This window comes from Pteropus alecto, unplaced genomic scaffold (genome assembly GCF_000325575.1).
Source record: "Pteropus alecto unplaced genomic scaffold, ASM32557v1 scaffold3, whole genome shotgun sequence".
In the NCBI taxonomy this organism is placed as follows: domain Eukaryota; kingdom Metazoa; phylum Chordata; class Mammalia; order Chiroptera; family Pteropodidae; genus Pteropus; species Pteropus alecto.
The window spans coordinates 67,315,051-67,327,878 of NW_006442484.1; the positions used below are offsets into that span (position 1 = coordinate 67,315,051).

At 48.6% G+C, this 12,828-nt stretch overlaps 1 protein-coding gene across 6 annotated transcripts in view; it reads left to right on the plus strand.

Annotated features, from left to right (window-relative positions):
• The first annotated feature begins 6,218 nt into the window (after nucleotides 1-6,218).
• The window catches only part of NRP2 (neuropilin 2), a 117,027-nt gene continuing 110,417 nt past the window's right edge, over nucleotides 6,219-12,828 (plus strand). For 2 of the 6 annotated variants that reach the window (XM_015596591.2, XM_006921380.3), the window contains exon 1: nucleotides 6,219-7,174. In XM_015596591.2, the coding sequence (XP_015452077.1) occupies nucleotides 7,102-7,174 (73 nt within the window). In that variant the 5' untranslated portion in view covers nucleotides 6,219-7,101. The remainder of the gene's footprint in view (nucleotides 7,175-12,828) is intronic. The other 4 variants (XM_025039275.1, XM_015596593.2, XM_025039274.1 and 1 more) reach the window with 3 other exon arrangements.

Consider the following 12,828-nt stretch of genomic DNA (forward strand, 5'->3'; position numbering starts at 1 on the left):
ACTGATTAGGGCTAGAGGAGAGAGTCAGGGGGAGCTGGAGAAAGAAAGCTGGGAGAAGAACATAAAATGTGTTTTAGCTTTTAATTTGGAACAACATAGTCTCATTATCTCTGGAAGGATACCCAAAACCTGCGTGGATGGAGAGGTAAACTGGAGCACTGAACTGCAAAACTAGGGGACAGGTTGGGAGGGAAGTTTAAGTCTTCAATGAAAACTTTTCTTTGTGTTTTTGAATTTTTTTAATGATACGCATGTACCACTTTCTCTTTCTTTCTCTCTCTCTCTCTCTCTCTCTCTCTCATTAAAACATGTACCACTTTCTCTCTCTCTCTCTCTCTCTCTCTCTCTCTCTCTCTCTCATTAAAAAATAAATAGAATCCATGTCTGGATATGGAAAAGGAGACTGCCTCTACAAATGATTTCTTGGTCCTTGCAGAAAGCAAGCACCATTCAGAACCCCGTCCCCATCGGGACTCACTGGGATCCTAAAGGTTGATTGGCAGCTCAGTAAACTGCGTGGGTGTACATATGAAAAAGGAGTGTGGGAACTAATGACTATGGTGGGTGTGAATTAACCCACCCTGGAGTATCTTCAATAGCAAAAGGTCAGCTCCCTGACTCTTGCCTTTCCATCACGACTTTCATGCTCAAATTAGCAGCTATTGCCATCATAATGTAACAATCACCTGACATGTAGATGTCTAATTAAGGTACCATAAGTCACAGGTTACAGATGCGAAAACAGAAATAACCAAAAAAATAAAAAATAAATCCCTTAGAAATCTGTGGGGTTTGATAAGGTATGTATGCTTGTGAATGAAGAAAAAGCAATGGGCGCTCATGTATAGAAGATTCAAGTTGCCAAGAAAATTAGTCTATGAATTTAGTGAGAGAACGGGAATTTTAAATTCAAAATGAGATTTTCCTGAGTGGTAAAAATTTTAGATCATAATTCTAAAATTTTCAAGCATATCACCTATAAATACTATGAGGTTACAAATAATTTCTTGGTTTCTGTAATTGTCAAGTGTAATCTGCATTTCGTTTTGAAGAACTAGGAAAGGGCTTTGTCTGAAAATATCTTCTCAGAAAGCCCTGCCAAGACGCCTAACATAAGCGCTCTTTGAGAAAAGGTACCCGATGTAACTATAGAGATAGTGGAATATACCAGTAAGCCCCATTCATGCATTAACATCTTCTTGGAGGATAAATGATTATTAATTTCAATTACTTAAGGTAGCTATGAAATTAGGACTAAAACCAATTTTAGTCCTAAATTTACCAATGAAGATGGAGTCAGGAAAGGGCCTAGCCAAAATTCAAAACTAGAAAGGAGTAGTAGTCATTCAAATCAACCCCTTCCTTCTACAGGTGAGTAAACTGATCCTTAATAGGTTAATATGCTTTTCAAGGACACCCAAGGGCAGTGGAGACCTAAGATTCATCTGCCCCGACTTCAGGTTTCTGCTGCCCCAACCTGCTTCTCTCCACCGGGCACAGGAGCTGAGGCCAAGAGCCTGGGGAGCACTGTGAAGTCCTTGATTCCTGGTGAGTGCTCTGGAAAGTCATCCAAGAGGGCCCAGAAGAGAGACAGGATGACAGACAATAATACAAGCCAGCTCTTTTCTTCCAAATAGACACAAACATTTTCGAATGATGCCTCTGTTGATATTGGGATTACCTTTTTGGTGAATGGGTGAAGTAGTCTCAGAGATTTCTAGGGGTCCAAATTTCTCTGGGCTTCTATGGGAAATTTCCAGCTCTAGTCTTAGGATTATCTAAAGTTGAGCTGCCCAATATGATTTCCATTGAACATGTATAGAATCTGTATATTTTCGAGGTGCTAGGAAATTGTGTTTAATAAAATTATATTCAGTTACTCAGTCATACCAGGCACATCTCAAATGCCCAGTAGCCATGTGAAAAGCACAGATTTCTCCTTCATTGCAGTAAGTTGTGTTGGAGAATGCTGCTCTAAAGGGAGGGGTTGACTGGGTTCTTTTTGAAGCACGTGTAAATTAATGTAGAAGAGGGAGATGAGCCTCATGCCTAGGCCAAACAGAGTAGAAGCTGCAATCTGACTTCTTTAGTTCCTTTTGCAAGGATTCAGGGGTGTTTGAATGGATTTTGCACATTTTGCTCCTTTTTTCTTTTTTTCATTCATAAAGTTCTCTCCTACCTGATCCAATGTCTGTGTCTGAGAAAGAGATGAGAGACACAAACAGTTTAGAGTGAAAAAGATTTCAATAGTTGGTAGAAATCTATAAGGATTCTGGGAACCCACCAAAGCTAATATCAAATAGAAACTACTAGGCAGAGTTCAAATGTGTTGAAAAGAAAGAAAAATGTTGATTGTTTAAAGGGCGAGTGGAAAAACCCCTATTGGCCAGAAACTGGACTTCAGCTTCAAACAAAAGAATGAAAAATGAGGAGCTATTACATTTTGACTGAAGCTTTGCCTCTGAGAGAGATACAGCTAAATATTAACAAGGGCTAGGTAGTAAATTACAGATTAAGAGGTAATTATGCCTCATATCTCCCTCTTTCAGGATGAGAGCTTGTTGATGTTAGGGCTCAGATAAGGGGAAGCACCATGTGACAGGTGGCATCTATTGTGGGAGCATGAAACTTCTGGCGCTTTTAAATCCTGTGTTCCCAGGAGACAAGACCCAATGTCTTACTTGCTTGCATACCTCCTGCATAGTCATGCTTCCATGATCAGTTAATAAGTACGATGTGACGAACACAGATGGAGAACTGTACCTGAAACAAACCTCTAGTAATAACCAATGGTTGAATGGGTTGGTGGTTAAAGAGCTGGATCCAGTTCCATAAACCGCATCAGCTGGGGCTCGGAACGTGTTCCTGCAAACTTCCCACTCCTGTGAGGTAAGTTTTTTGTTGTTCTCAAATAGGGTCTTTCCTTTGCTGCTAAATAAAGGTCATGAGGTAAAAAGCTGGGAATCCCCCTCACTACTGCATTTTAAGGGCCATGTTCTTGGTGGCTTTTCCCAGAAACTTGAGACATCTGCCTCCTATCTAAAGAGTGCCTGGAGGGGAAATGTGAAAAAAATGCTTGTCCAGGTGTCCTTCAGTGGAAGTGCAAATATTGAGGACAATGTGTAAATATAATACCTCAGGACAGAGGTTCCCAAATTCCTGGCCTGTTAAGCATCTGCATCAGAATCACCTAAAATGTGTGTTAAAATACAAATTTTCAGACACCACCCCAGAAGCAAGGAATCCAACCTGCAGGACAATGGCACACTCACCCTCGGTGACTCTGATGAACTCCTCAGTTTGAGCATACCTGGCTGGAACGCCCATCTTTCCAGTGGGGCGTGGCTAGGTTACAGCTTTCTCTTAGCATCTCTTACAAATCTGTTTCATGTTTCCCACATCCCTTCCTGTCAAAGGAATGGAATGTAGGGTGGGATTATCTATTATTATTTCACAATTAAGGATAATGATGTGAAATGTCCTAGGTGAGTCAGTGATGCTGCCAGAAATCTCAGCTTTACCAGTTAGCTGTTTTCTAGTCAGTTCGGTGTTTCTGTTCACAAGCTCATTGTTTCTGTCAATGCTACTAGCCTTTTAGTAGACAGGCTTCTTTATGGGTCAAGGATGTGGACTCACAGAATAATGAATAGTATGTATGGTTCCTGGCTCCTCACCCCTGCACCTCTGGTGGAAACCAAACCAATTGCAGCCAAACCCCTGAGGTTCCAGTCTAGACAAAAACTGGGCTTAGCAGGTCTGAGCCAGCCCCAGTCTGGAGAATTTCCCTAAAGATTCATTTTACATCGGGCACGTATGAGATTTGGGTTTAGTTCCCAAGAGTCCTTGGAAGTCCTGGATTAAAGCAATTCTAAGTCCTCCTTGGGCTCGAGGGGTCTTGTTCAGGCTAGGGGAGAACCAGTCTCCCCTTGAATCTTCCCTGGTCTGATAAAGGGCTTTGAGCTCCTAGAAGTGACAGCAGCACCAGAAGGGCTACCACAGGTAGTATTACCATTATTTATTGAGTGCTGCCCCCTAGAGGATTAAAAAATGGAGTCCTGAGGGCTCTGAACCAGACACCAGACCTCTACCCAACTGTAGAAAATCAGGCCTAATTTACTCAAGTGTACTGATGAGAAGTCTTGTAGCAGTGGTTCTGACTCCCAGGAAGTAAGTTAGATCCCTCTTTAGAATACCTCGGAACAATGAAAATCCATAATGCTGGGGATCAAATCCAGGAACAGACCTCCAAAACTGACACACCTCTTTACCAGACCAAGAAATCTGGAAGCAGCCTGAGGAGACCCTCAACCCTCAGACCCCAAGACCAGAAGCCCAGAGTTGTCATTCTTGTGGTTTCCCAATGGGATTCAGTTTATTTGTTCTCTCTCTCCTATTCCCTGTGCCCTTCCCCTAAAACTCTGGCTACAGTGTTCTCAGAAACAGGATTCTTCCATGCTGGGCACTTGTAGAATGGTTTGGCAAGCCTGGTAAGTGATAAGGAGAGGTGATACTAAATGACTCTCTCCACTGGGGCACTGTCAATGTAGATAGTGTTATTTGTCCTTAGGTTAGCATCTTGGCCATAATAGAAGCAGGTATCTCTGCTTAAATTTCAAAATCCAAACTGCCTCTTTACTCCATTAAATACTAGGGAATGGCAGTCTTTCTTTACAATTGACATTTAAACAGGAAAGAAAAGTAAATCTGGAGTTTTTAATATTGTGGATGTGCTCTCAAGCCAAGGAAAGAAGAAGGGAAATAAGGGAAAAAGAGAGAGAAAAAAAAATGAAAGGTAACCTTTAGTCCCGGCCATATGCTTGCTGTAAGAACTCACCAGGCCTCTGTTAAATGCCCTTTCAAACCAGGCATCTAAGATTCACAGTGTGATATGCAGCCTGTGGATTTACACAGCGCTATAAAACTCCTCCACGGCTTGGCTCCACTGTTTGCAAATCACTTCTGATTCAATTTTGTTTTGGTTATCTCAGTGTAAATAACAGTTAAGTGGGAGTTACAGATTTTTCAAACACTAAAAGTGATAAACAAAGCTAATGGCAAGTCCAGATAAGAAGAAAAACCACCCAGAAGAATCCACAAGTACAAGCAAAAAAATAAATGGGATAGTCAGATGCGTGTGTTTCTTGTCACCAAAACTTTATTTTTCTTAATCTGCGAAGTGGCTGAAAAGGTATATGCAGGGTGTTGTTCCTGTTGGAGTCTTTATGATAATGTAGTAATAGATGCCTAGTGAAGCAAGGTAGTTTGGAATCCACGAAGCATCCTCAGAAACAAAGATACAAGTGTTTCCCCAACTGTTAGCTTGCAGCTCCCTCTAAACAGTTTTCACGCCTCCATTTTAAAATAGTTAGCATAATGCTGTGGTTTTTTTCCCCTCCCTACGTTGTGGCCATATTTCCATGGGGAAAATGTGAACAAAAGTAGTTACAGTACCAGTTCGAGAAGGCTTCATGTATCTCTGTACTTTTTTGGAGGGCTGGGGGGGACACAATTTAATTACCCGAAAAAATTTTTTGAAGAAAGTCCTCTTCTAATAGTTACAAGTTAGAGACGCAGGGAGAACTAAATCTTCACCTAGAGAGGAGGGGAGTTTGTTTGGGACACAACAAAGGATCTGAGTAGTAAACGCAGGGTGTTTAGGGTTTTATTCAGCGGGAGCTGAGCATGTGTGCCGCCGCCACGCACTGCTGCCTTGTGCGAACGCATGGCTGAGCTGCCGCCTGGCTCCCCACTCCAAACACCTTACGCCACCCAACTCCTCTTGTAACGCCATTGCGCGTGGCATTGTGTTGGGTTCTACATGTGTGGCATCGAAGTCAGGGAATTTGGTGGGGACAAGGAATTCCCTCCGTTTCCCGCGCTGTCTCCCTCCGGCGGGGGCGACGCGGCCAAGGGCAGCGCGCCCTGGAGATTCCCGGGGGCTCTCCTTCTCTGGGGCATTACGCACAGGCGGCTCCGCGCGGCCAGGCGCAGAGGAGCCCACGGTTGGCGGGAGGTGCTGGGTGGAGAGGGGCTGCTGGGTGGGAGCTGCTTTAACTTTGATCCGGCCGCCGCCGGAGGGAAGCCGCCGCCGCCGCCGCCGCCCCGCCCGAGCTGGGTGCCGCGGCGCTCGGCTCTGCGCCGCGCGTCTCCGCGGCTGCCTCTTTAATCAGGAACACAGAAGGGGCGGGCCCTGAGCCGGCGCGTAATCGGATAGCTCTGCCGCGGCTCTGACATCCACATGCTGCTCGGCCTGAAAAGGCAGGGGGGAGCCGGAGGGGAAGCAGAGAACGCGAGCGAGGCAGCAGCCCGCAGCCCGCCCCTAGCACATCCTGAGACGCGCAGACACTCGGCGAGGCGCTGGGCGAGGTGGAGGTGAAGGCGGGCGCGAGCGAACTCGGAGAGGGGCTCGCTCACTCCTAGGCGATCCCAGCCTCCGCCGCACCACCAGCGGCAACAGCAACAGCCACAGCAGCAGCGGCAGCTTCCTTCCTCAGACTCCCCTTGTGAAGCTGGCCAAGCGGGTGTAGCCGTTTGGGGAGGCTCCCGCTAGGGGAACCCGGCGAGGGCAAGAGCCGGGCGGCCGCCTCCCACTCCGGCCGTCCGGCGGTGGGTGCCTCCGCCTGCGCGTTGGTCCCAGATTCTGGGAGATGTGTGTCAGTTTACGCCTTTGAAATCACACAGCTGCCTGGGGGCCGTGTGATGCCCAAGGCAAGTCTTGGCTTTTATTTTTATTATATATCTCTCTATATTTTTTACCCTTGGCTTTCGGGAAATATTCGTGATGTTATAGGATAAAGGAAATGATACTTTGAGGAACTGGAGAGAACATAGATCCGTTTTTGTTTTTAAGAGAGGAAACCCGTCCCCTCTTCCGGGCTTGCTCCCTTTTTGCTGATTTCAAGAGCGACCCACCTCCTGGTGAGGTGGGGATCCAGCAAGAATAAAGGTGAAGACGGGCCGCCAGGACCCAGGAGGGAAACACTGACCATTAGAAATCTTTGCAGAAGACACTGTAAGGAAGAACATAAGAGCAAGAAAAACACAGACTTACAATTATACAAGAAACCTACACATCCAGCTCTGGAGAGAGCTTTCTCCAAAATGGATATGTTTCCTCTCACCTGGCTTTTCTTAGCTCTCTACTTTTCAGGACACGAAGTGAGAGGCCAACCAGGTAAGCCCCTGAAAGTTTTTTCTATTCATTTCAACATGCTCCCTTTAAAAGCAACTGCTAATGCAGGGGGTGCCAAACGTAATGTCATAGGAGGCTCCCTCAATACTGAATAATTTAGAGAGGTCCCAGCCGGCCCTCCCTACACCATCGCTGCAGCTAAAACCCAACTTTTCTCTCCTGCTAGGAGTGCGTGCGTGTGTGTGTGTGTGTGTGTGTGTGTGTGTGTGTGTGTGTGTGTTTTGAAACATAGACAGAATTTGGCGGTGTTCAGATGTCACATATGGACTGAATCAAAGGTTTAAAAATACTACAAAGCCTTTGCATTACAGTTTTTGGGAATTTTTTTTCCTGTCTTGAAGCAGAGCACATCTCCCTTGAGTTTCTTCAACCTAGCCAGCGAAATATAAATCATTTGCATTCCCTCCGCTTAGCTACATTGAGCAATGTTAACTGAAGGGCTTGGGAAAGACAAGAGTCTAGTTCTGGTTTTCCAGTGCTGTAGAATCTTTGCAGAATGTGCGGATCCTCCTCAAAATCACAGGGCTCAGGCTAATGGAGCAAGTTGGCTTGCGGCTGAGCTAGGGGCTTGGGGCTTGGGGCTGGGCGCTGCTGGCAACTGAAGCGGTTAATCGTCCCTGCTCTCTTTCATGCATCCATGTGTTTTCTGGGAAAGTAAATCATGTGTTCTTTTAAAAATTATTATTAGATAAAACAAACTGCCTGGCCCTCCAAGGTCTCTCATTCTTATGAAGTGGTTAGAAACTTTTGAGTGGAATTTGTTCTCAACCACTGCCAAAAAGGGTATGTGGACTGAATACAGAGATAAGCACTGCAAGGCCCAGAACGTCTGGGGCCAGTATTTGCCCGTGTTTGGGATGGGGGTCTGGCTACCGATGGACCTCTGGTTTCAGGGAATCTGGTGGGGCTTGTCCTTCCTTTGCCACACCACTCTCCAGGGTGAGCCTCTCTCCCCTCTGAGAACAGTGTCTGGAATCTGACAAAACTCTTAGAAGCTGCTACAGGTGATTGAGAATGGGGAAGCCATCTATGGAGGAAAGAGGAAAGAGAGGAGAAAAAGCCCTCCCTCGAGGCACTTCCAAAGCTATGGCGGCAGTGGTAGGGCTAACCTCTTGCAGCCTCCTGGGCACCTCCGCCATCACAACCGGCCAGTAGGTCCAGTGGCAGCCTGCTCTGACTACAGGGTAAGCTTTGAGCCTGGTTCTCACCTCCCAACACATGCACACATACCCCACTTTAAGCTTGGGTGTTTATTCGAATGGGAGAAAGATTCACGAATGCCCTTGCCATCCAAATCCACACGTTTGCTGTACCTTCTCTGTCACAACTGGTCTTTAGAGCAACTGCAAATCCTATCAGAGATGGGTGCAGGTCCCATTTGGGCAGATTTCCTGTGTCTCCCCATTCCATCCTGCCTTAATTTTAAGTTCTCAGTTTGAAGCGACATTAGATTACCTCCCGCAGACCTGGAGGCTGCATAAATTATATATGTTTTATAGGATTTGCTCTGTGTTTGTGTGTGTGTGTGTATGCACGCGCTAGATGAGCGCGGTGAGGATGCCCACGGAATGTTACGTATTCGGGCACGGTATCTGGTAGGCCCCGGTGCGCGAGTGCGCGCACACACCGGCACATACACACAGACACACACACACACACACACAACTTAAGGTTCAGTGTGCTGTGCAGAGCGGGAGGGGTCGTGAACACGCGGGGCCATCTCCTACCCCAGATGTTCGCAAGAGAGCGCGGTGAGGATGCCCACGGAATGTTATGTATTCGGGCACGGTATCTGGTAGGCCCCGGTGCGCGAGTGCGCGCACACACCGGCACATACACACAGACACACACACACACACACACAACTTAAGGTTCAGTGTGCTGTGCAGAGCGGGAGGGGTCGTGAACACGCGGGGCCATCTCCTACCCCAGATGTTCGCACATCTGTCTCCGAGCGCTGCGTTAAGTGTGTACGTGTGTGTGCGGCACCCCTCGGACCCACTCCGGCTCCGCCACCTGCCTCCCGCGCTCTCTGCAGAGCCCCCTCCCATCCTAGCCCTGGGCCGCGCTGCGTCACTTCAAAAGAAGCCCAGAGGCGCGGGGCGCAGGGCAGGTCACCCACTACGAGGCCGCAGGCTGCCTCGGATGCGGGGTGGGACCTCCTGGTGGGACGTGGAGCTAACACCACCCGGGGTAGATCTTCTCCAGCCTCCCGAAAAGGCGATCGCAAGTCGCGGGCTGCTAGGGCTTTCCGTCGGAGCAGCCGACTGGCACACGGGCAGCTGGCGGCGGGTGGCAGAGGGCGAGGCCCAGCGAGACCTCTGACTCACCCAGTGCGCGCCGGCCAGGAGTCCCGGCCCAGTCGGCGGCAGCGGCGGCGGGAACCTATCCCGAGGAGTCAGGGCAAAGGGAGGGCGGAAGGTGCAAGCAGAAGAGCAATAGAGCAAATAACCTTGCGGTGCGCGGCCTCTGGGACTGGCTGGCAGCGGGGAGGCCGCGTGGGCATAGCGCCCTAGGCTCCCCTACTCTTTGACACGCCGCATGGCCAGATTGCAGCGCCGCTGCCTTTCTGCCTTCCTCCTGCTGGGGCTCAGGGACTCGGGACCGCTTGGCGGGCGCTGCCTGGAGCTCCCCCTCCTGCCTCCCGCTTAACACTCAGCTGCATCCTCCCTGTCCCACGCCGCCACTGGAGAGCCGGCTCTGAAGGGCTGAGGCCCGGGACCCGCGGGGCTGGGGATGTGAGCACTGGCGGAGCTCGGTGGCGGGAAGCTGGGGTGGGATTTTGGAGCCGAGGGCGGAGAGAGACGGAAATGAATCAGCTGGAGCCGCGAGAATGCGAGCAACTTGCACCGCCTCTAGTAGCGCTGCGCGCCAAGCGCCCTCCGGTGCGCTGGAACAGGTGAAGAGCGCGTGGCTCGCAGGCATCCACGTGTTTGGGGACGTGGTGACCCCTAGCCCACCCCACCTCACCCCACCCCGTAGCGCCATCTCTAACGCCGCATCGATTTGTTTGGGCTACGCAGCAGAAACAGAGCCGAGCGATCCATAAACATTCTATTAGGCAAAAATATTCCCAGCGAAAGCAAAACCAAGGCTCAAGCCTGCGCAAAGTTGGCCGCCTCTAACTCCTCCAGCCTTGTCCCCTCCTCCACCTCCTGACTTAGGACACCCCCAAGGAGAAGCTTGCGGCATTTCCTCGACACCGCCCATTGCCAGAAAGTTAAGTCGCCGCTGCAGTTCCCTGCTTGGAAGAAACCTCTGCAGTCACCGGCGAGTTCTGCCTCCCCTCCCCCGCCACCTCACTCTTTGCTTTCCCACCCGAGAAAAAGAAATATTCACGGCCAATGCTTCATTTTCATTGATTGACTTCTTTTTAATATCAACACAAGTTAATGAAGGAGAGGCGAGCTGTGATTAAGCGGTTGTCCCCACCCTTCGCCTAGGGCTGACTGCTCCGCAGTTTTTCCCACCAGGTCCCCGGACGCCCGGCTACTGGTGAGGGTGGGGAGGAGTGGGCACCTGCAGAGCAAATGTCTTGGGGCTGGCGGGGGATAGCTGTAGAAAGAACTGGTCGACTCCCTGGAAATCAAGGGGGTGTGGGAGTGCGAATCAGCTTTCCCGGCCAAGCTTAGGAGATTCGGCTCAGCCTTGTCGCCCCTTCTGCGGCTCCGGTTGAATTTGTAAGGGGAGGGGATTGACGCTCTGGTTTATTGGCGTGTGCTCACTGCTCGCCTCCCTTCCTCCCTCCCTCCTGCTCCCTTCCTATCGGTTTCAGACTGAGAGAGCCCCCTGGCGCTAGCCATTCCCTGTCAGCGCCTGGCCACGAAACTCGCCTTTGCTACAGTTAACCGTGGTCCACGGGGTACTTACGTTATGCTCAGGAAATCATTCAAGCCCTGACAATGGATTTCTTCAGATGGTAGCAACTCCCAGCCCCAACGTCCACATCGCTTGAGGCCAAAAGAAGTTGGACCCTATAACCAACCCTACCTACACCCCCACCCCCGCCTCTGCCTGGAGAACTTTGATCTGTGCTTTGGTTTTAACACCATTGCCATGGACACGGCAGTCGCGGTCAATTCAACCTTCTGTCTGAACTGGATGATCAGATAAGAGGTGTAAATTGGCTGTGGGAGACAGGTTTCGGTTCAAACAAATCCTGAAAGAGAAGCGATGATGGTCTTGGCGCCGGATAAGAGTTTGAAGAGGGTTTCTTTTTTAGCTCGTCTCCCCCCAAATACGGTATAATTATGAGCAGGCACAATAATTTGCAAAACTATAAACTCTTCGATGCTACACAGACAGCTTGCTCTAGGCTCTGGGGACTGGTCTCATGCCCACATTCATTGGATGCCCAGTAAACTTTACCCCATAAACTGCCACTGGAGGTAGTGAAACTGTTGCCAACACAGCACACAGTGCAAAACAGTGGAAAGAGGAAAGCTCTGCCTGAGGGCTGCAGGGCAAGCCCCTTCTTGTCCAAGATGTGTCTGGTAGAATTGTGAATGCCCAGGCAGCACCACAGGTTTGGACTTTCATGGCATTCTGTGGAGCCTTCAGATGAAGCCACAGAGCATCCAACTAGCAAACTGAAAGGCAGGAAGGCTGCAGTGACTGGAACCCTAGGACTCCCGCTATCTACCAAATGGCTTTCCACCCCTGCTATTAAATGTAAAGTTCACACTGGCAACGAAAGGCCGGTTCCTATCTTCATGGTATAGAAAAAGCTAAGAGCCCAAATGCCAGTTCATACGCATTGAATTGAGAGGCATGAATGCAAATAACAGTTGCGGGGGGAGGGGAGACTGTCCACGGGGAGAGACACCATGGACTAGATGAGTACCTTGCCTGGTCTTTTTCATTTCATTCAACTGCTCATTAAAGCAAGAGAATGAGCTGACTTTTCTTGACCCAAGTGTGGGACAATTCTGAGTTGACAGAATTCAGAGCCAGGTTCATTGGTAAAGAGTTTTCAGAATATATTCCCTGAAAGTCCAGTGTGGAAAGACTTTAGGAAATAGAGATGTGATTTTCTTTCTTTTTTAAGGGTAAAGCAGAAGCATAATACCTTTTTAATTTTTTGCACTGACAAGAAAGGACTTGAAAAGTGACGTCAGGGAAGTAGTTTGTAATATCATTAACATATTTGAGGTATTATATCATCTGACCCATCACTTGCCACTGGACAATCCTTGAGGCACCCTCCTTGAGTGGCAGACATGCGTTTGATCCCCAGTAATTAGTCTTTGTACTGTTCTTTCCAGGTAAGAAATTCTTTTTTTTTTTTTTTTTAATTAACTCGTCAGGGAAAGTTTGTAATATCATTAACATATTTGAGGTATTATATCATCTGACCCATCACTTGCCACTGGACAATCCTTGAGGCCCCCTCCTTGAGTGGCAGACATGCGTTTGATCCCCAGTAATTAGTCTTTGTACTCTGTTTTCCAGGTAAGAAATTCTTTTTTTTTTTTTTTTTAATTAACCCATTCCTGGGAAATACTGTGGAAATTTGTCCTGGAGAGCCTGCTTTGGTGAGAAATAGCCTAGAGGTTTGATGGTTTCCTTACCTAACAGGATTCGGTGGGGTTGGATTCCTAGACACAGTGGCCTTGCAGTGTGGCTGGCCCTCTCGG